Raw genomic sequence first — 25,099 nt, 5'->3', positions numbered from 1 at the left:
AGCGTGGGGAAAGTTGGTTTTCGCGAACTAGTGCTTTTTACTTTCCAATTTTTTTTAATTTATACTTGTTCCAATTCATGACTACTTATTGATGAGTGTTAATATTAGTTTCCTTTAAACGTCGTAATCAACATAAAAACCTACTGTTAATGTAAGAATACGAAAAATATACATATTTCATAATTTTTACTTACCTCATCTTCATTATAACACGTTTATTTTTTAACATTGAATATTGAAAAACCGTTCTTAATAAATTGTCTGAATGGAACGGAATAGCTATGGAAGGTAGAGGTAGGAATAGCTGCCGAAATGCCCGTTAAAGAAGAGGCGTTCTGTCTTACTTTTACTTCCTACTAAAGACGCGTTTTATGTTTCCAAAGTTTTTAATCCTTATTTGTTGTTTTTATTATTTTTTCGCAACTGTATTAAAAACGTCGTTCGATACACGTGCGAAAATGTCATTCTTCACTCGTCCCGAGTCTTGCCACTCGACTACGGCTCGTGGCAAGATATCTCGGTACTAGATAGAATATGATAAGATACATTTATTGATAAAATTGTACAAATTTTACACGTCAATTCAGCCATATTATAATATACAATGTCAACCATATAATTATAATAAATTTATACTACATTACAATATACAATTTGTGTTCGTATTTGTGTACTCGTGAGGTAATGACATACTTTCCGCACTAGCATCGAAATGTACTATTCCGTGTATTCAATTGAAGGCATGTTTACAAAAACAACATAACTAACATTTTTTGCAGATTTAAGTTTTTGGTATCATAGCATTCGTCTAAGCAGGAATTAGACGTAGAGCAAAAGATAGTGTCCAAAAATGACCCCAAAATCAGTAAATCCACTAGTTAAGTAAGATAAATCTGTACCTCTCTGATAGAATACAAAACATAATTTCTATAGAAACTTGTTTTATTTTCTTACAAAAATAACATAGCTAACAAAATTTTACAAAACCAGCAAGTGACGAACTTTTTTTTCAATTTTTTTTCCAAAAATACTGGTCTTTGAAATGTGTAATCATATATTTCGGAACTATTGGCCACTTACTAAAATCACCTATACAATGTTTATGTCACTTGTGGATGTGACTGGGGATCGTAGGGCTGGCAGCTTCCTCGCACAGCGCATTAGTATTGCAATTCAGCGGGGTAATGCTGCCAGCATCTACGGCACCTTACCGAGGGGTGAATTTTTATTTTAGTTAAGGTTTAGGATAGGTAGTATATTTTAGTTACGTTTAGTTTATAAGTTTTGTTACTATATTTTTATTTAATTTGTTCCAATAAAATTTATAGTATATTAAAATATCGGTTATAACTAATATATAAGAAGACATTTATTTTTTTCGTTTCCTGTAAATTCATGTAGTTATGTTGTTTTTGTAAACATGCCTTCAATTGAAATGCCCCGGGAAATCGCTCGGATTGGTTGCAGCACCTGCATTAGCCAATAAAAGGTAGTCGTTAGTGAATGCAGCAATGCTTAATTGATACATATTGGTGCAAGATGGTGGTACACATGGTTGGTGATACATAGTGGTGATTGCATTCAAATTACATTTATTTGTTTTCCTTTGGTGTGACTCTTGAAGTAATGTGCAGGTGACGTAAGATTTTAATGAAGGTGATTATTCCAGGAGCCCGCACTAAGGTGAAGTTTATGCCGTTGGTACCTACGTACATATCAGCTGCAGCAATTAGTTGGCAGTAATTAAGTAGGTTAGAGCAGGCGCCGCCGGCACGGCTTGTCAGCCGGTGCCGACTAGATTAAGGTCTGGAGCACGTGGTCTCACCGCTCGTAACTTGTTTTGCATGAATCTGTACGCGACTTTCATGTGACTCCCGTAGGAGTCTCTGCTCAGCACCTCTAATGTAAATGATATTGTGCGCAGGAACCAAGAAACAAAGCAGGGCTTCTTGCCCGCTATTTATCGCCGCTCGCGTCTCCTAACTCCCACGTAATGGGAATGTGGAGACGCCGAGCGCAGTAATGAACCGGCCTGCCCTAACGTATGGCCTTTATTGATGACGCCCGCGCCCTCAACACTCTCGCTACTTTATTGTCTCGCTACGCAGCGACACCGTTTCAATTACGCGCGGCTTCTTACAATACTTTATGATGATTGTATAATTTGTCGCAAGCTCCCGTTCGAACGATTGAGTTACCTACCATAATACTGAGTCATTAGGGTAGTGCGCGATTGTTAAAAGTTCCAGCCGTGTCAGCCGTCCTTTACACCAGGGGTAGGTATTCAAGTGTAAGCATATAGGATAGGTAAGGCAGGTTCGTGTGCGCGATGCCGTGCACCACCTGTGATTAATTAATTTTCTTTCACGCTTCGAATTTCAGTCGCAATCGTTAACGGCAGGAAAGGCCTGTTGAGCCATAATTTACGTCTTCGCGTTCGACTGGAGTTGGTCGCGTCATTTGGAAATTGCGTGCCGGTTGCCTTATAACCATTAAATTTATATTGTAGGTACGCACATAGGAAATTAGGCAGTTGTTCAAATACTGACTGCCGTGAGATTAGAATCGAACTTGTAAATTTTCGTTAAAAAGGTTCGAATATATATAGGTTAAATACCCTAACTTTTAATTCATCGATGTATTTTTCGGATTTAATTTAGGTTCCAAATATACGTATATTTGGATTAATTTATTTCATAATTTTATTGTGCAGGATAAAGCGGTTCTCGGATCTCATTAGTGGGAAGGTATTGCACACTGCTAATCCGACAGGGGATTCATGGTAACGTAATGCCTCTATTATTAATGATACAGATATGCTCTGGGACAATTCCCAGCCCAACTTTAACAAATGCACATATACCTACATATATATGAGTATCCAAATATTTTGCGGCCTAATACATTTGTAGACCAACGATACTAAAATAACGTCAATAGTTTTATTGACGTTATTCTCAAGATAATCAAAAATATTATTTTTGATTTTAGTAGTATTTAGGTATAGGTATAACGGCTGTTCAAATGTAGGTAACAAATAATCAAACTTTAAAAGTAAGCCGCGGCAATAGTGAGTTTCAAAGAAAAGGAGACTGTCACAATAACACTTAATACTTATATAGAAAGCGTAAAAATAGCTAAATCGATAAAGCTTAGAAGAAGCGAGCCGGGTCGTGTTAAAACGAAAAGTTTATGGTAATCACGGAGCAGAGGAACCCGTGATTGATTGTTCGACGTGCCACAATAGCGGGAGAGACTGCTGAGTCCTGATAGACGTGTCTCTCCAACACGCATATCCAGCGGCCGACCTAACAATGGAGCACTCAGAACAAGTTAAGCTTCATTTAAGTGACTCTTTTAATCAAAAGTTAAGCTCGGATTGGCTTGTGACAACGGCCGTATCTCCATCTTAATTTAAAGGGTTAAAGGTCGTGAGGCGTAATCCTTATCGAGGGCTATCAGCGCCGCTTAGGTATGTAGGACATTCTTTGATGCGCAGTAACGACAAGGGTGCGCCCGGTCTCGTACCAGTTAAGACACTAAGAAAAATGGCGATCGAGGATCCCAAGATTTAAGTGGCAGTTTCAAATGTGCCTACTTTTAGTGTTATTTCCTAAACGGAAACCATTTGTTTGCCTCATGCTCGATCGAGGAGAAAAATATACGCACTACCCAATATCTTTCCCTTGAGCGTTTACGCGAGGATGGCCTAAGCATTTATGTGCCACGCACAACTTCGTTTTGAAAGTGTTAATTAATATGGAGCTCCAAAAATATTAAAAAAATGTATCGTGTGAGGCGTATCTGCCATAAAAAAACTTGCCTATGAATCATCGAGTCCTGTCACGTTGTTTTGGGAAACCATTAGTTAAACGTCCAATAAAACGCAACGCGTATAGCGAACGAAAAATAAAATTTAGGGAATGCTTTTATATCGCTAGTTATAAAAGTTTCTTATGCTCACAAGTTTGAAGTTATAAAATCTCGTTGAACGTATGCAGCTACGAAGGTAAAATATAATCAATTTAGCTGAAAACTGAAAAACATATTCATGAACTCGCGAAGTGAAACATATCCGCGTCTGGCTCTGAAAGTGTCATCAGAAACAAACGAGCCTTTTCCCTAGTATTTATGTTTGGCGTCGAATGTTTACAAAGTTGATGCGATATAGTATTCCCGCAGAGGTGGAGTTGGCGTGTTTTCATTTATACAGCAGCGCAGGTGCGACTTCATGAGGCTACATATGCATAAGGCGTGTCGACACTGCTTCTGCCGTTGTTGCATTGATTGCTTATCGACTACCTACTCGCGCAAATATGAGAACAAGAATTTTATGTCATATCGAGAAAGAATTTAACATGCTAATATTGTATTAACTATAAAACTCCCGTGAGACTCAAACATATTAAATTATTTTAAAACGGGTCACTCACGTATTATTGAGTCGAATAGCTCGACATGTTTCGTTCCAATTTACGAGGATCCTGTTCACGGAGCAACGACACAACCACCACCAGCCCTCAACCAGTGAAGACGTGTCGTTGCCCCGTGAAGAGCTATTCGACTTAATAATACGTGAGTGACCCGTTTTAAAACAATTTAATGTATATGAATCAAGGTGACTCACTAACCAATGTAACATGTAACACGCGCTTAGTAATACCGCAATAATTTCATAAAACACGCATTTTTACTGCCGCAAGAAAGTCACGGTATCACCCTATCACTCTCGTGCGAGGAGGCGGTGCCGCTATTAGCTTAACGACCATTTTAATATAAGAGATGACATATTAAATTTACGAGGGCAGCTACCCGTAACGCAAACCTCGCGTTGACGTGCCATGACCCCTCAGCTGTCTCCTTTATTGCTGGAAATATAACTATCGGAAGTGTTTATGAAACGCAAAACTGATTGTTTGCATTCATACTATTTTCTGTTTCTCCATGTATGTATGCATCACATCTATTATAGCTTATACTTTACTTGAGAAATACTTTGTCAAAATAAATTGTTTGATTAACAACTTTATCCAATGTACAAATTACATAAAAACACAAAAACAGAATATCTTTTGTTAAATTATAAACTGAAATAGATATAACGACCGACCGAAACCGACGGTCGACCGACGAACCGAAAAAAATAAAACCGAAACCGAAGAAAAATTTCATAAAATAATTAATTTTGAAAATTACGTAAGCACCTCTCTAACTCGCTTAAAAATAAATGATCCGCATGTTACTTGTATACTTGGGTACATAATACAATATTTATTTATATATGTATGTATGTATGTATGCATGTTTGTATATATGTAGGTATATATTGTTATTATTCTTATATGTGTAAGTGTATAAATAAAATATATATTGTTCAGAATAATTTGATTAGTGTTTCATATTTCCTCTCGCTTTCTACAATCCTGCACTAACTACACGTTTCTGTTTGACCCAGTGGTTGACTGGTAGAGAATGCCTTAAGGCATTAAGTCCGCCTTTTGTACAATTTTATATCGTGCAATAAAGTTTAAATAAATAAATAGATTTGTTCCCTAGTTGGATCATTTGTTAAATTCAGCACATTACTATTCATGGTATTTTAGCAAACATTGTCGACATACACAAAATACTTTGTTACTTAGCAACTTTGTACATTTTATTAGAACACGAATCGGTTATTAAAACACCTTCAATGGTTCAATATTTATAGTACAAATACAAATGCACTATAAATATTGAGCTTTTACAATTCACTTGATATAGTACATTGTGCAACATGAGGCGTAAGTATTGCAAACGAGAGTATAGTTAAATCGCGACGGCTCGTCAGAGCGATTTTTAGACTCGAGTTTGCAACATTATTAACATTGTAACTTTTAAATTGTATGTTGATATGGGTGTACAACTGTACGTGTTGCCTGAAATAAAACTTTATTTATTTATTTATTTTATTTTATTTTATTAATACGCCCCGAGTTACACACAATGTTTTTTATCATACTTGCGATACGAAAATTAAGTATAAAGACAAAAAACTGATAATTATAATACTAGAAACTTCATAACTCCCTAGGGAAAACGCTTTTTCTATAGTTCCCGCTAAGCCTGCGTGCCATTCTACATTTACTGAGCGAGTGTGATGAAAAAGTATTTTTGATCGTTGATAGTTAATAAGTATAGTATTATTGATGCAAGGAAGTATTCATCTCAAATTACAAGGTTTGAAAACGATTATGGCAGCACTTGCAAGTTAAATATATAGTGCTGCTTAAAAACTTAGCGCATGAATGAAATTATTTAGAAATCTAGTTTTAATATCTATATGTATAAATAAAATATTACATAGGGGGTAATCTTAGATAATGCGACCTAGTTTCATACTAAGTTCATTAAGACTTGTGTTGTCAACATACCTACATGTGTACATACTATCGGCCTAAACCTTCTTAAAACATATCCATGCATATGACATAAATAATTGCCCTTAGGCCGCTAGTCTGTGTTAGGCGACGATGTCTTCTTGGGTGTGTTGCTGTTGGTAACCACATACAAAACTGCACGTAGTCGCGTATCACGGTCCGTTGTCCGGTGAAAACAACGGACATATAGGTACAGGCGGCTTTACAGTTGTGGCCAACTATTGGAACACGTCTCATAACACAATAGGAGAAATAGTTAAGGGTGGGGTAAATCATATCCAATTGATTGCGCCTTGCTTTCGAAGTCTGTATGCAATGTTAGGCGAGACATTATTCGATTAATTTTCGCTGTCTGCGTGTGTAGGTACATTACGCGTCGCGAAAAGAGCCCGATTCATGCACACCTCACGTTTTGCGGAAGCGAACCGTAATTGCTCTAAAACGCCGCCCATTTGTTTGATGTCTTTGTTCCTTGTTTGCACCACTAAGGGTACATCAGGCGGTACTGTACTCTTACGAATTCAGACCCGCGAGTTTCTACACCCATTATGGCGTAGACAATGGATGACACAAAAAACAAGCATTAATAATCAGGAATACCTATGCATCGGCTGGGGGCGGGTGCTGAGGAGACTTTCAGCGACAGTGAAAGATGATCCCGGTGAAAACTTTTAGTGACAATGAAGGTGGGGGCTCTGAATTGCGGGTGCGTTTTAATGAGTGTTCGCGGATTTTCCTCGTGAAGAGTGAAAACGTATGGTATTGTTAACGGTTAATGCTTCTTTACACTCTCCTGTTTATGAGTAACCGTCCCGAGTTTTTTTGTTGAAAAAAAAAAACATACACCTACACCTACAATAATATTTAACATTTTATACAGAAGCCCGTTTACTAGGAGTATAACAACTTACATAAATATAATATATGTAATTATTCATTTCTACAAAGTCATTCGTGGAACTTAATTGTGTACCTAGTGGTCAACCGAAGATGACCCCTCTATATCTCGCGTTTTATTCTCCAAGTTACTAGAGGACTGCTCTTGTAATTCACGATGTTTAACCCTTAAATGAATAGTGATGGATGCAGCCTACAGAAAAAAAAAACATCTAATTTTATGCATAAATCACTTCACTGGCTGATGATCCACCTAAATGTATGTAACCTTAATGTATAAATGATGCTGTATGTTTTCCTTAATAAAGAAAAGAAGAAAGAGATAAATACATAAAATCGATCTGTACCTGTATATATTGACAGTAAATAAATACATTTTCCGATTTTTTATTCAAATTTGTGCAGTATTTTAGTATTAAAAATTTACATTTCTTTTAAGACGAAATGGCGGAAATTTTGGAAAAAGCCAAAAGTTGATGATTTTTAGTATATGATTTAGGCGGTTTCTTTCGGGGTTTGCGATTATATTCTATTTAAAATCTTTATTATAGGTATATAATAAATAGTGTAAATTTCCGATTGTATTTAGTAAGATTTCATATATCTTACCAATAATTTTATATTTACATAATTATGATTTACCCTATCTAACTTCTAACACTAAATTAGCAGTAAAAATCGATGTTTTAATTTTATTTATTATTTTTCCCCGAATCAGTAAACAATTACGTGACACATATATGTATTAATTTCGAGCAAAAAGAAAAACAAAATCATGCATTGAAGGGTTAAAAAATAACTCAATTAGACGCAAATTTAAATTAAAACTATTTGAGTCTCGTTAATTTAAATCTTGTATTATTCATCGTCCTATCTGAGGCATAACACAAATGACGAAAATTTAGTATATTATACTGGACAACGGTTGCGTGTTGTTACAAGTTAATCGAGGGCGAGGTTTACTGCGTCACATGATTGTAATGGTCTTGTAAAGGGTGAATGTAATGTATTGCGGACGGCTGTAGACGACAAAGTACAAGTAAACGTTAGGCAAAAGGTTTGGCCAATGCACAATGTGCGAACGTGTAGTTTCGTAGAGAGATGTAACTTGATTAAACCATGGTTCAATCAATACTTCAATTAAAACCGAAATTCATGGATTTCGGTTTTAATTGAAGTATTGATTTGAATTTGCAATTCATTTAGCATCTACATTTTTTAAATGATATTGCAATTATCTTAATGGATTCAAAAATAGCTGTTTTTTAGCAGTTCAAAGTTCTGAATAAGCTGCTGAAAATTTGCGAAACATACGCGGAGAGCCACGGGCTAAGGTATAACGCGAAAAAAACAGAGCTCCTCGTGTTTAGGCCGCAAGGTGGTCACGTGGGTGCGGTGCCACCAGCGTTCCTGTCCGCAAATGAGATTAAGCGCGTGTCACAATTTAAATACCTGGGCCACTGGCTCACCGATGATTTATCCGATGGAGTTGATGTTGAGAGGGAGAGAAGAGCTCTGGCGGTAAAATGTAATATGCTCGCTCGCAGGTTCGCACGTTGTACGAAACAAGTAAAAATCTCCCTTTTTAAGGCATACTGCCAAAGCTGCAGCCTGTGGGTGAAGTATACGCAGAGAACGTTGGACACTATAAGAGTTCAATATAATAATGGGTTCAGGATGTTAATGGGGCTGCCGCGACACTGCAGTGCCTCGGGTATGTTTGCAGAAACGCGTACAGATGGGTTTCACGCGATTATACGTAAGCGTCGCATCCCTGGCGCAGGGTGTTCGTGGCAGTACCAATGGCATCCTGACCGTAGTGAGCAATAGGCTAGACTGTCCTTTTCAGAAGCACTGGATGGAGCTTCATGTTAGAGCGCCTACCCAGTCTAGGGTGTAATTTTATGTTGTACTTGTATTTTATCTTGTACTTTAATATTTTTTTGTAATTGTTTTGTTTTGTTTTGTGTCGTATGTAATAACTAACCTATGTTACCTACATGTAAATATTAATTCTACCTATACTAACACACTATGGACCACGGTCTGCAATAAATATTTCAATTTCAATTTCAAACTCGGTTTTCGTAGTTTAAACTAGTTTTCCTAAATACCATATGTACCTCTCACTGTTACTTAAAGGTTAGCTGGAAGAGATCCCTTAAAGCGGTTAAATTCGCCTTTGTACATTTACTGTATTATCTCTGTGTTACGTACTTGTTTTGTGCAATAAAGTGTTTACTACTACTACTACTACTTACTACTACAATGATGGAAGTAGGTTTTTACTAGTGAAAACTAGTTATTCTAAATGATTTCGTTCAAAATAGTTTAAACCACCTTTCAAAATATTTAGATCAGTACGGTTTTCATTCACTATTATTTTTAGTCGCTTTTGGCGACATGTTTCGGATTCTTTGGGAATCCTTCCTCAGGCACGAGTGTCCGCGGCGGTTGTACGTCGTGCACTGCCCGCGCCGCCCGCCTCGTCGCTCGTTGCGCACGCGCTGATGGGGCGGGGGCGGGGGGCGTGGGGCAGTCCGCAGACGGAGTCGTCAAGTGAAGGTCTGGTAGGGCGGCTGTATCGAACGAAGTCAAGCACACTGCACTCACTATGTCTCCGCGATCGTCACAACACACTTGCCGCTTGACCCTAGGTGTTATAGGCTTCCATGCAGGTGGCAACATCCAACCTCCGTCCCGACTCGTGCCTGAGGAAGGATTCCCAAAGAATCCGAAACATGTCGCCAAAAGCGACTAAAAATAATAGTGAGTAAAAACCGTACTGATCTAAATATTTTGAAATATGTCTCATGATAGTTTAAGTGCGATTAAACCACCTTTCCTTCGTCAAAACTAGTTTAATACAAAGATTAATTGCAGTTAAGACTAGTTCACGACGAACATCATGTTAGGTAAGCCGAGACCAAATAACAGTAGCGCCGACTTTATATTAATGATAATTAGGGACTAACAAAGAGATTTTGTGTTATTAAGACTAAATTGTCTAATTAAGACTGACATATACTTAGTTCTTAGTTAATACTAATTGTCATCTAGGTCAATCAAAGCCTTTAAGAAAACTTGTTTTAACTATGACGCCTTTATTATGGGGTTTTACTTACAAACATGTGTTACTACAAGTAAGTACAATACTTATTGATGATACGTTATTTGATGACACGATATTAGTGATGATACGTAATATCCATATATCCAACGGGAAATACCTCTTTAACCCTTTAACTGCGCCATTTCATCAGTTGGTATAGTTTGTTTAGTTTTTGACACAACTGATGAAAAGCCACAGTTAAAGGGTTAAAGCGGTATTTCCCGTTGGATATATGGATATTACGTATCATTTTATGATTAATATGTACCGTATCTGCAGTACAGTTCCATAAGTCTCGTTAAATAGGTATTGAAGTAGAACTGTGTCACTTTGTAAAATTGAAAAAAAAAAAAAAATTGTTAATGATATTATTTTCAAAATTGCTTTCTTGGGGTTGGATATGAGGATATCACGTATCATTGATGGTATATTGTACAAAAAAAAATCAGCCATATCGTATCTGGAGGAGCCCAAACTTGGTATGTTTTGAAAATTCTTTTTGTTTTAATAAAAAAATGGCTGAAATGTAAGGATGATACCACACACGCTAGGTTTTTTTTTTAAAAAAAGTTTTTTTTCCATACAAAAAAAAAAATGTTTTAGTACTCCCCTCCTAACGGAATTTTTTTTAGGAACTGCGGGTCAAAATTTTTATTTTGACCTCTATGCGTGTGCCAAACGGCTAACCTGTACATCGATTTGCGGTTTTTCTTTGAAATTGGGGTCGAGCGGCTTCCACTATAATTCAAGACAACGTTTTTAGCTGTAGTGACATCTCGAATACACACGTCGCGCCCCTCTCCGGGAAAAATCTAAACACAGTAAAAGGTGAGTTTACTGGTGTTTTATTGGCTCCGCTTGGAACCGCGCCAGCGCACTTCTTCGCTCCTAATTGATATCTAACCGACAATGTTAACAGTGGGATAGACTTGCGCTGCGCAGACGGTTTCATGTTTGTGTTACGATTCTTGAATTTAAACAAAAAGTTCATGATCGTTGAAAACATGTAAACTAAGAAAAAATGTGACCTTGAGTTTGACAGCTGTACTGGATGGCCCAGGCAGGCTAGGCGCCATATGTTTTGTGGTAAAGTAAGGACACTAAACACGCAAGCAGCATATAATTATCCGCATGCAATATAGATGCAAGAAGGTTATACGGAAAGCCCGATTTCTTCACGTTCGCCGTGTAGGCGCCAAGCTAGCCTCTTGGATGGAGATGGAGTAAGGCGTTTTGGTCGCTGGCAAAGTCGGTGGAGTCGAATTTCTGTCGCCCCTCTTTACCTCCATTGCTGAGGCCAGATGGATCACTGGCACATACACCGAAAGACAAGGCAAACCTGTTTGCCTCTCTTTTCGCAGAAAATTCGCGTCTGGACGCTGGCGTCGCTAAGCCTCCCTCCTTACCTACCTTTGGTGCTTCAATGTGTTATTATGTGTGTTATTATGTATATATTAATTTAGGGTACCTACTAATACTAGCTCTAAGTAAACTTTTGTTACTAATGGACATTATGTTTCCGAAATAAATTATATTTGAATTTGAATTTGAATGCCCGAAGTAAAAATACCCGTCAGGGAGTAAGGCGTTTTGGTCGCTGGCAAAGTCGGTGGAGTCGAATTTCTGTCGCCCCTCTTTACCTCCATTGCTGAGGCCAGATGGATCACTGGCACATACAGCGAAAGACAAGGCAAACCTGTTTGCCTCTCTTTTCGCAGAAAATTCGCGTCTGGACGCTGGCGTCGCTAAGCCTCCCTCCTTACCTACCTTTGGTGCTTCAATGTGTTATTATGTATATATTAATTTAGGGTACCTACTAATACTAGCTCTAAGTAAACTTTTGTTACTAATGGACATTATGTTTCCGAAATAAATTATATTTGAATTTGAATTTGAATGCCCGAAGTAAAAATACACCAAAGGGAGGTATTGAAAGCACTGCGCTGTCTAGACGTGAACAAAGCTAGTGGTCCTGATGGAGTTCCAGCGATTGTGTTGAAAACTTGTGCGCCTGAGTTGTCTCCAGTACTGACATGCCTGTATCGTCTTTCCCTGAGGTCGGGTCAAGTCCCCGAGTCGTGGAAGCTTACGTACAGCCTGTACCTAAGACGGGTAGTCGTGCTGACCCGTCAAATTATCGGCCTATCGCGATCACCTCCATACTTTGTAAGATTATGGAGCGTGTTCTGAACACCAAGCTCCTGGCATATCTCGAAGGTAACGATCTCCTCAATGATCGGCAATACGGTTTTCGCCGGAATCGGTCTACTGGGGACCTTCTGATTTATGCCACCCACCTATGGGGCGAGGCCATCGAGAGACATGGTGAGGCTATCGCCGTGTCCCTCGACATTTCCAAGGCTTTTGACAGAGTCTGGCACGACAGCCTAATTAGCAAGCTTTCCGCGTATGGGATCTCCTCTGGCCTACGCTCCTGGATCACTGATTTCCTGAGGGAACGATCTATTCGAGTTGTCCTAGATGGATGCTCGTCTGATCTTTTGGCTATTAATGCCGGGGTACCTCAGGGTTCAGTCCTCTCCGCGACCCTCTTTCTGCTGCCCATCAACGATCTTTGGGTACGCGGATGACAGCACGGTTACAGAGAGATACCTTGGTGACGCGAGGGTCAGTGAAGCTGACACCAAGATCCTCAGGGAGACCATGGTGGAGCGATTGAATCTGTCCTTGGATGCCGTGTCCGAATGGGGCGAGGCCAACTTGGTTGGATTCAACGCCACTAAAACACAGGCGTGTCTTTTCACCGCAAAACGGAGCCAGTTCACCTTGGCTCCCACTTTCCGAAATGTGTCCCTTCCCGTGACCAACACTTTAGAGCTTCTCGGTCTAAGTTTAAAATCAAACTTAAACTTCGGGTCGACTATTGAGTCTAGGGCTAAAACTGCTGCGAAAAAACTTGGTGTCCTATTTAAGGTGAAGCGGTGTTTCACCCTGAATCAGCTTCTCTCCCTATACCAAGCACAGGTACGCTCGTGCATGGAATACTGCTCCCACCTATGGGACGGTTCTGCCAAATATCAGCTGGCGGCCCTGGACTCAGTAGAGCGCCGGGCTCATAGACTCTTTGGCGATGACCCATCTGTCAAGTCAAGGATACAGAGCCTTGAGCATCGCCGTCGAGTCGCTTGCCTATCGGTGTTCTATCGGATACTTTTCGGGGAGTGCGCACAGGAACTACACGACCTGATCCCGCCTTCCCCTTTCCATCATCGGACATCCAGGCGCGGGGAGCGAATGCACCCGTTCGTGGTCCACATTCCATTTGTTCGGACGAAACGTTTTGCCTCCTCCTTTTTGGTACGGACGGCTAAGGAATGGACTGCGCTCCCGCCATTTGTATTCCCTGATCAATATGACCTCGGTCTCTTTAAAACAAGAGTGAATAGGCTGTTACTGAACCGGTGAGCTCCATCTTAGGCCCTGTCTTCACTTTCCATCAGGTGTGACTAGGGCCAATCGCCGATCAGTTTATATAAAAAATAAAAGATAGGAACAGGCAGGTCAATACACGAAATTATCCGAGCTTAGCGTTCTTACTTTAACCAAATTATCAAACGTCAACTTTTGACAACCGTTTAGGTAAATAATGCACGGAGCTGTACATCGGCATCTACATTACACATCTTATTCACATTCATTTTTAAGTATGTATGTGAAAATCTGCATTTGTTAAAGAGCAATACGCAATTTTATACATACAAGTTACTTAACATAATACATCGGGTTGTAATTACATAAAACTACTTACCATTTTGTTGTTGATTTCGTGAAAATGTATTTCGCACACTTTATCTACTATGTCTTCACTTTGAAACGTGACGAAACCGAAACCTGAAACAAAACAATAAAATGTTAGAACAAGGTATTATAAACTTTTACAGCATTTATTGCGAGATACGTTCTAACTGCGAATATAAACTACTCGTAGGTACTAGAGTAGTAAAGGTAAGTTTGCGCTTCGAACATTTCACGATTCGACAAGTCTCGCTGTTATACCGGCTAATACCCTGGAAAATAAGTTATAAAACTGTAAGTTACCTGTGCACCGACAATAGTTATGTTAAAATTGTTTTTAAATCTTTGGGATCGTTTTAATTAAAGGAAATTTGCGTCGGACTAGGTTCAAAGAAACTGCACAAAAGATCCCTATGGGTCGAAGTGTATCCGCAAGGGCCCCCGAAAACCATAAGATAAGAAGATAAGGTTCAAAGAAACGCGTCAGTCAGTTTTCGACAACAGCTATCGGGCTCACTTATGACGACAAACCATACAATATTCCTTCCTTTAAACGTTCCCAGATTCGCTGAGCCGCAGTGCCGAACAACTTCGGCGATACGTTCCGCATTCGACGCATAAGATCGCTCAAGTTCACCCCCTTATGGGATTCATGAATTACAAATTGCGATTTCGAGTTTCCCACTCGACATCCGAATTGCTTTCCGATATTTACTCTATACTCTTAAATAATAATTCAGAGATTGAAATGTGTCACAGGAATAGCTCAACTCGACACGGAATGCCTGAATCACGTAATCACCTGACACGGGCAAGTTTCCGCTTAAAGTAGCAAACAAAACACGATGATGAACCGGCGTGTTTCGGTCAGTTAACGATGAAGACACACACACACGCAGACGTGACGTGACGCCTCCACTACGACAAATAGCATTAGCGAGCTGCTCGACAAACAGGAGGTGGCGCCGCGATTAAGCTAACACGTAGGTACCGAGGGCGCGACTCCCCTGTCTCGCGCAAAAACTTTCTAGTTCGTCCCATGTCCACATGTTGATATGGGCACGTGTGAACAAGTCGCTCGCACTACACATAATGCGGGATCAGCGTCTCGCTGCTGTATCAGGATTTTAGGAAGGGGATAAGTAATTTTGAAACGGAGTCACATTCTATAAACAAACCATGAACCGCTGTTTTGAGCCTCGATAATCAATACCCGTCAAATGCTACCTTTAGAGAAGGGAACTATATGACAATTTGATAGTCGATAATTCGGGTTTGTTAATATTAAGCCTATCACCTTTCATGACTGTTCTGCCCTAAACAAACATCGCGAACTCTGCGATCGGCGAAACTAGCCAATATAATATAGCCTTGGCTGGCGGGCCAATTCGAACAATGATCTAGATATCAACTAGATATCCACTAGATATGAAACAGAAACGATAACGATTTATTTAAGAAAGTCATGTCAAATTTGACATTTCCGCGATTCCGAATGTCCTCTTGAACGATCTCTTTAAGATTTGCTTAACTTTACTTAGACATCCAATGGATATCTAATGGATATCCTAAAACGTCACAATAATTGTACCGTGAGATGACAATTGGTTTCTCGAATCGAACTGCAAAAGATAGCTAGTTGAGAACTAACTAAACTATTAGATCTCGTATTGTTCTCGTATCTAGTAATTATCACATTGTTCGAATTGACCGGTAGGACGCATTTGGTATTTCGCGCGCGAACGGGTGGCTTTACGTTGGAATTGAGGCAAAGATAATAATACCCCAAAAGGCAAATAAGGGTTCCCGACGAGTTCCATAGATGATGGTGTTTTCTTAATCCGTCGGGCATAGAAATGCATCAGAAAAAGTTGAGTACAATTTTTTTACTGACAACTTTTTCGCAGTTCTTCAGCTTGCTAGGTATTTGTTTATTATACTTATGTATTTACAGCTTTTTGATATTATTCATATTAATTATTTTATTAGTTATTATTTTTTGTATTTTATTGATAAAGTATATTGAGTGCAGTGAGTACATACATAGTGGATATCACATTGAAAAATGAAAAGAGTTGTTAGAATTGGCGGCATATTTATGCGGGTCCGCAAACCGAATAAAGTAGGAAGTAAGCAACAACGGTCCGACTGAACTTATCTGCGGGCCAATGGCTAAGCAAATATGAAATAGGATCTCCGGATCAAACTAAATGAAGTTTCTCTAAGTACGCAAGTTAAATTCGTCAATGTCAGTGACCGCATAAAAAGTTTTGGGTTTCGTTTTGCTTTTGTGTGGCCGCTCTAGATAAATTGGCCGTTTTCAAGAAATTCGTCCGCGTCACTTTTGGTAACAATGGGGAAGATAAATATCGCTGCGTAAGAAAAGGATTCTGTAAACATAATTATTTGAACTTGTAATTGTAGCCGTGAAACGCTAATGAAAGTTCTCGAGCGGCGTCGCTCCAGGAATTAACTTTATTTTTTCCGGCTTCAATTAGACTACCTACCTTTATTTTTTAGGAGGAATACTTTAATTAAATCCGGAAGCTTACAGGTGATTTGCGAGCAGTGCTTTGGACGTTCGGTAAAATAAATTGAGTTTGCATCAGGGATCGAGATGTCCCTACTTATATTAATAGCGGGCTCGCACCTGTGCAGGTGGTATTTCCTATTTTAATATGTAAGAAGTAGGGGGGTTGTAAGGCGAAGATTATGAAAGTGTCTTCCGATATCGGGTATCTCGACACATCTGTCGGGCGGCACGTGGTGCTGACAGTGGGCGGGCCGCCTGCCCCGCGCCCTCACCCCCTATCGGGGCCACAGGCAGTATAATCTGCCCCGGCACTGTATGAAACACCGGCCGGTGGCGTTTATGGCGCTATAATAACCGTATAAAGTGCGTCTTATTGTAGGCGTCGATAACGGACGTTATATACAACCTTACGCCTTTAGTTCGTGCCCTCTATACTGACGTTTTCGTCGTCGAAACCTTTAAATTTTTATGGTGCCTTTCTACAATACCTTACTAATACAGTTACTAAGCCAACATTTAGTCCTAATATTTCAGGTAACATTTTGAATTGCCATTTCGTCGGCCTAAATCGCAAACCTCGTAACTCAATTTGACCAAATTTTACAGGAGGCACAAAAAACTTCATTACCAAAAATTTTGCATGAAGACTTACTTAGTATTTTTTTTAGATAATGTTAAATTAAATTTAGCCATCAGATTGTTGAAACCTATTTTTTTTAAATCACCTGAACCTGGAAAATTTGGAGTTACTAGTTTTTCTTCAAAATTTCTAGAAAGCTAATCGGGAGTTAAGAGTTTTGCTATAAAAATCCGTAAAAATAGAGGATAATCTTTTGATCTCAACAAGGTAATTGTGAATTAAAAAAAAATAACTTGCAAATTAAAAATATTTATTAAACATAAAAACAGCAAAGCCTCCTCTGGCTTCCGACGTTAAAGTGGGAGTACAGAATTGCAGCGAGTCGGTAGTAGGATCCCATGGTTTGGGTAGCCAGAATCATAGGGGGCAAATGCTTGTCAACTTCCTCGAGAGAGGGGCTTTTCTTGATGAATTCGTTCTTCAACCATTCTAGGGCATTTATTTGTGTGATGAGCACAGAATAGATAGTAAATTTGTTCCTGAGTCATGGGTATCTTCTATGTATTTAAGTATTTATATATTATATATATCGTTGTCTGAGTACCCATAACACAAGCCTCCTTGGGCTTACCGTGGGACTTTGTCAATCTGTGTAAGATTGTCCTATAATATTTATTTATTTATTTAAGAAATAGCCCCAAAGGAACATGGAAGTGGACGTGATGAAGCCCAGATACTATGACAAAAAATGAGATCACAAAAAGCATATATATTCAGAGACGTCTCAGTGATCAACAGGTTCAACACCGGTAGTGATCACCGACTTGTTAGAGGCTCTCTGAATACAACCATAAGCTCGAACGTATCCGTTAGATAAGTCCAGGCTCCGACTTCCGACCTAGGCTACTCCAAACCATGGTAGGATCTAAAGCATTTCAGTCGAACCTGGAGAACCGATTCGCTGCCGTGGAAAGCACAAATGCCGTTGACATAAGCCAGACCCTCAAAAATGTGGTTGGAATCCTCAGGAAAGAAGGTATGAGATCTTGCGAAGTACAGCGTAAAGCCGGGAGGTCGAAGCTTTCAGAGGAAACCCTCAGGCTCATAATGGAACGATGGGAAAGACCCACCTGCCAAGTTGCAGAAGAAGGAAGGGAGGGAAGGTGGAAGAAGTCTTCACAGCGACGGGCTCTAAACAAGAAGATCGGCAACTAGTACAACGTGACTTCCGGTGCTAAAATACACGCTTCATTGAGCAAGCAATCGGGGGTCAAAAGTTTTTGTCCAGTCCCTTGGAAGAAGCCACCTGACGAAGCTGACCACAACTGATGGGGCTGTTGTATCCTCCCGGTCGGGGATTCTCTCTGAAATCAAATCCTTCTATAGCCTACGCTTCGCACGCATCTCAGTCAGATCCCGAAATGAGGATTCTAGAGCCACATTGATCCACACACATTTTATGCGGCAAAGCTTCTGGTTTATGATGAGCGGTTCTCATCACGATGAGCCGATTTCGTGGCTTGAAAAGCGATTTTTTTGTGTCCACAAGGTGCCTCCAGAGGCAAGCTCTTGAAACTAGTTACCAGCAGAAAACCACGTAACTAATCTTCATGAGTAAAGATCCAGGCGAAGCAAACCTCGTATGTCCATGGCACGCAACCAAAGGACATTTTCAATAGTCTAATGTGTTTAAATATGATAAATATCTATCAAGAATAAACAATCAGTAAAATCGTAGAACCTTATACACATACCTGTTATTCAGCACCCGTTTTCTTCTTAAATATTTACGCAAAACTGACGAGCAGTTACAACGCCATCGCAAACTGTACTGATGGGAGTAGCGGCGGGGGGAGATACGAGGTATTTCTTTTACAAAAATGGCGGTCGGGAGTTGCGAGTTTTTCTATTTTGCTTTTTAAACGTAAACGGTTTATTTTTAGTATTTAAGAGTTTTGCCGTTAGATGCGTTCAGAATAGTACTATCTAAAAGTGTCAAAACACGATTTTCAAAAAAAATGGAGTTACGAGGTATGCGATTTAGGCCGACGATTTATTTAATTGCAATTGAAACCTCATATAATATATCGGGTGTAGCCTGTAACACGAGCAAATAATTAAAACAAACGGTGACACTTTTGTTCAATAACTTTTAAAAATTATTAAGTCTTTAGATTTCCTATTTTTCATACGAATTAAATATTATCTTCAATCAATTACCGCGATAGTTACTCATGAAATAAAACTATGAAAACGGATTATATAATCCGTTTTCATAGTTTTATTTCATTATCTTCAATCATTGTAATTGACGTTGCTTGTCACGCCTTAAACATAACAAAATTTGCAATACATTGCGTCTTAGAATAATCTTTTTTTTTTAATCTTATTTATTTTATAAGCCATACATTTTATGATTTAAAGCTATTAAAACTCAAAATAAAAATTATTTTTGAAAATTGCTGAACAAATGGTCAGTTCTAGGAGTACAGCCTATTTAATTTTTTGCTCGTGTAGTTCGCGAACCCCAGAATACTAAAATGTGTGATGATTTCCTTTAGAAAGGCATTTGTATCAAAGTCTAAGGGGTTGAAGGGGTAAATATTACACAACAGCGTAATGTCGGTCAGGACAATTGTTTTAACTATGGCGCAAATGCAACTACTCTAAAAATAAAAGGAGTCTCTAGAGCTAGAGCCAATTCTATTCATGGCACACTTTCCCCAGTCATAAAATAAAGGTAGCTCACCAATGGTATAAGTGGCTCTAGCTCTAGACTTACTTCTTGTAGTTTTAGAGTAAGTAGTTGCATTTGTCCCATAGTGCAAATTGCCTTGGCCGATCATACTTTATATATGACAATCTAAGAGCGAATTACAAATCTACTTGAAATGTTAATTTGCTGCCTACACGCAGTCTTTGCAAAGTAAATTAGAGCGCAAGTCAATGACGACAGTGGACTACGAAAAATAAAAGTTGCATTCTATGTTCGCGGTAACAAGTTTTCATTAGGAGCGCGCAGAACAGCACTCAAATGAGCAGCAAACTTGCCCGGCCGCGCTCCGACGTCCAAACTTTTGTTATTGTTTCGCTTCATTATTGTAATACGAAATACGCAGCAGTATAATTAAGAGATGCCCTAGAATTGTCCTCGCCGACATAATAGTTGGCCAAAACTTTTATCTACGAGCTCTCATCGTGACAGAATGTTTGCTGCGTAAATATTTGCCATTTTTCTTCTGCGTCCAGCTAATAATAACAAGTTAATCGTAATAGTTATTAGGAATGAGAGACCGTTAGGAGAAAATTGGCCACGCCATGTCTAAACGTCGTGGCGAATTCGGGCCATATTATTAGATATCGGCTGATTGTCGGCGGTTGATTAATTAATGGCTTACGCATAGCTGCAGGGGAGTTGTACTGTTTGTCGCCAAGTCACTATTACTTGCTAGCTAAAGTATTCATAAGCAAATACGGAATCAAACTATAATAATGAAGAGGTAAAAGTTATAATTAAGTTTACAGTAACTTTTATATTCTGTACATAAATAGCTCCAACCAAATAATTTTTTTTTAAGAAATTTGTAATTGTGGATATTTTAATTTTCTTTGAGTGAGTTCCAGTTTTAACAAAGATGGAAAGAAGCAAGAAGCAGACAATAAATTGTTATGAAAACCAACAGTTTTATCAAAATTGGAACTTTTAAGGTAGTAGCTGATTCCAAGACAAATATGTACAGAGATTCTAATGCATTCTCGGCGAAGTGAAAACTGTGCGCAAACTTACGGCTGAGTGAAGAGATTCAGCAGATAAAAGCTGTTGTAAAAAGAATTGGCTCCTCTTCATTTTCTCTATTGTGAAGTTGAATGGAACACGAACAATCAACTTTCCCGTCTAGCTGATTGTGTGGAGACACCCTTATTGTCTACCTTCAGGTAAATAAAGTAGAAACACAATTGGCCCGGTACTCGGTGCGTCGAGATGCTCAACTTTTAAATTCCCAAACTTGACTAAGTTATTTTTATTTACTTTCATTTATTTTGTTCATTTCGGTGTTCAGTTGCTGGTACGGGATGTTTCGATAGTTAGTTCTCACCAGTGTACAATTAAATTTTCAGAAAACTTGTCAAAATATATGAAAGAAACTGTGCCATTAATCAAGCACACATAAAATTCTTTAGCGATACGTAAAATACACTAGAAATATTTGGTATGTTACATTACAACGAGAGTGGCCGTTAGGCCGCAGCTCGGAACAATTTATCAAAGGCGACGGAACCCTCGTCCAATCAGTTGATAGCAATGCCATAAATATTTACTTTAATAAGATTCTGTCCTTTCTTTCGCGACCCTGTTGTTTTACGGCACACTTTGCCCTATGGCTTTGACTTGCAGTAGCCAGTATTAGATACAAATGCCATTTAATTTTCATGTAACTATTTCAATAAAATTTGTAATTTTCGGACTATAAAATGTCATATTTGATGTCATAAGTACAGTCAAGGGCATAAATATATATACATTCCCAACATTTAAAAAATATGTGTACGCTCTTACACCTTAGACAATAAAGTCGTGTTCACATATTTTTGAGCCATTTGTCTGGATCGATATTTTTGCCTTCGACTGTACCTATTTCAAAATGACAGTACGTCTTAATGACACCCGACAATAAGTTACGTTCTTCTTGAAAACGGCTCAAATAAAGCATTACTCAAGTTTTCGTAGTATTACTGAAATGCCAGAAAGACATCATTAATGCTATCCTTAAGCCGCTAAGACGCCAGCATTACTAGCAGCGTATGGATGCCCAGACAGTCGAGTATGATTGTTGTGGTCACCCGAGATCGCGTCTAGATCGCGCAAAGCGCGTAATCCTGCGGAGAATACGTGCCTGCAACTCAAGGGATGGGATTTGCGGGATCATCAGGCAAGACGGGAATTCCCCGTTGGTCTCGACGTTGCTCCGAGTCTGATCTGCGTGTTCAGTTGCAAGATAAACTCGATAGTGTAATCCCTACATCAAACTATCATCCTGTTTGTTTCTGTCATATGCAGCCGGAAGAAAACCGATGTATGAATTAAGGTTTACTTTGTAGTTGCAAGTATGCTATTTCATTTATTCATGTATGTGTTATTTGTTCAACTTATTACCAGAATAATCCTTGACTGCATAAAAATGATAGTCACTGCGTAAATCAAATAATATTCATAAAGCTGGGGTGCAAAGTTAAAACTGATGTCAATGGTACAGACCCACATATTCCAATATTAATAATGGCTGACACGAATCCCACAAAAGATTGGGCGTTCATATGTACATTTATAATTCAAGCGCTGCGAAAGAGAAGTGCATGATTCTGATAGGTAATATTATTTTAATTGCGTAGCCAGCGTGGGAGCATTGTGATGCCACAAACGTACGCTCGGGAAGGCGCTCACTTGTTAGTGAGACTGCGGCGGCGGGAAAACCAAATGCTCGACTTGGCGGGGGCACTACCGTGCCCCCAGATATTAACAATAGTGGAGATGCAATCTGATTAAGATTTAGAAGGGAACAGTACGATGTTTAATACATTTATTATGCTGATATGAAATGTATTTTTCATTTCTCATGCTCTGAAAGAGGGTCGTTGTTGTTCTAAAAGGTGTGCAGAAAATGATACGTGTCTGCACTAGAGCATTATACGTTCGAAGTACGATTTTTTAATTTTTTTAAGATAAGCAATTGAAATTTGAGTTTAAATGGATTTGTTATACAATTTCCATTCTGATATTTGACTGTCCATTCCATAAATAACGATACTTTTGCATAAATTGTTAACTGAAAGTACCCTTAAAAAACCACCACCATACCATACCATACCACCATACCATACCATACCATAAAAATGTATACTTAGTCATGTCTTAAAGAAAACACATGCATTTTACTTTCCTCGTATTCGAAATGAGAAGTAGAGTGTTTAACTCGGGTGAAAGGCATCATTTCAGCCTCGGACTATTGGCGCTCTCACTGCGTTCGAGCGCCAAAATACCTCGGCAGAAATGAGTGCCTTTCATCCCTTGGTTAACAATCTACTATTATTTAGTGGCTGTCGTAATACGAGTAGATAACATTGCCTGGTGGTCTTAGCCTCCTAAGACCCGGGCTTTTAAAATATTACTTGTTAGAAAGACCGAACTAGCTTTTAAAAGAACAAAATGGCAACCATTGTTAAGTCCTGACGATTTGAAAACAGGTCTCGTTATGACCGAACTACCTATTAAAAGAACAAAATCAATTTTTAAACTTTATTGCGATATTTTAGACCTAAACGCCATTATCTTAGTGTTTATATATTTGTCCCTGTCACACGCGTTGAATGAAACGAAACCAAGTAGCCATATTTGTTCTTAGTGGCCAGTAAAAGGGGACAATGGCAGCATGTGGGAAACAACGTAAGTAAATCCATTAATACTTTATAGTAATATTGGTATTTCTTGCAATTAAAAATTGTGTTTTTTTCTAATGAATTAGTAATATTTAACTATAATGTATTATTTTTGACAAACATGCGACGTACGAGTAAACGATGTTTTTGCAAGGTAATTTAATTTGTTCTTTTAAAAGTGAGTTCGGTTAATAAATGGTATTTCATTCTAGTGCTACGCGACGTGGACATAGTGCAGCTTATTAAATCACATTTAGAAACGGGTCTATCGCGAATTTATTTTGTTACCTTTATTCGACGTTTCGACACAGGTTTCACTGGTCGTGGTCGCGGCTAACTGACGTCCCAGCAAAATGTCAAAACAGAGATTTGTGTGACTACCCCACGAAAAGTGCATTTAAAGTTTGAGGTAGACATCACATTTTCAAACCACCCACTACACATAAAAGTTAATTATTGTCAATAGTCCGACACACAACACTCACAATCTTAATTTCGACATTACTGGTGGAGTAATGTGTCTTATAAATGTATTTGCATGCATTATACTATGTTTTATGTGCAAATAAATGATTGATTGATTGATTTGATTGATTGACAACATCCGCGCACACATCCGAAGATAGATCCCTTGGCTTTAACTTCTGGATCACTGGTCCCCAAGTTGCCGATAAGTTAAAACCATCTTCCCTATTAAAATTTCTGGGGTGCTTCTTGATTTCAATCGCTTCTCGCACAACTCGAGGATAATAATGGCGTTCAGTGGAGACAACTTTTGGTTTATGAAGCTCAATCCAGTGATTTGCGCCGCATGTAAGTAGATGTTCGGCGATCGCGGACTTGTTTACTTGGCGATTTTTTACTGCCGCTATGTGTTCTTTCACTCTCTCTTGCACACTTCGTTTGGTTTGACCAATGTACACACTTCCGCATCTACATTCTATTTTGTAAACGCCCGGATTTTGGTACGGAATGACATCTTTTGGACTGCGTAAAAGATCTGCTACTTTGAATAACGGCTTGTATACAGCCTTGATGGAGAAATAAAGCTTGCTTGCTTGTCGGTAAATAAAGGTAACAAAATAAATTCGCGATAGACCAGTTTCTAAATGTGGTTTAATATGTGTTCAAACCGCAAAAGTTTTAAATGTTATAGTGCAGCTTCTCAATGAATCTGAAATAAAAGACACTGAGGATGGCGAAGGGTCGACTTATCAAGACCCTGAAATAGACGTAGTTTCTGGTCAACGTAGCGATGACCATTATTAATGCGGACTCGTCTAGCTCAGAAAATAAATATTCTTCTGACTCGGAAAATGAGGCTGATTACCCTTCTACCAGCAACCGTCGGGCCAGGACTCAACGTT

The 25,099-nt window shown here is 38.9% G+C and overlaps 1 protein-coding gene across 5 annotated transcripts in view; it reads right to left on the bottom strand.

The window, feature by feature from the left end:
* The window catches only part of LOC134742486 (RNA-binding protein Musashi homolog Rbp6), a 699,530-nt gene that overhangs the window by 45,209 nt on the left and 629,222 nt on the right, over nucleotides 1-25,099 (bottom strand). For all 5 annotated transcript variants that reach the window (XM_063675698.1, XM_063675697.1, XM_063675695.1 and 2 more), the window contains exon 8: nucleotides 14,198-14,280. In XM_063675698.1, the coding sequence (XP_063531768.1) occupies nucleotides 14,198-14,280 (83 nt within the window). The remainder of the gene's footprint in view (nucleotides 1-14,197; nucleotides 14,281-25,099) is intronic.

This window comes from Cydia strobilella, chromosome 6 (genome assembly GCF_947568885.1).
Source record: "Cydia strobilella chromosome 6, ilCydStro3.1, whole genome shotgun sequence".
NCBI classification, from domain to species: domain Eukaryota; kingdom Metazoa; phylum Arthropoda; class Insecta; order Lepidoptera; family Tortricidae; genus Cydia; species Cydia strobilella.
This window is presented reverse-complemented; position numbering and strand designations above follow the sequence as displayed.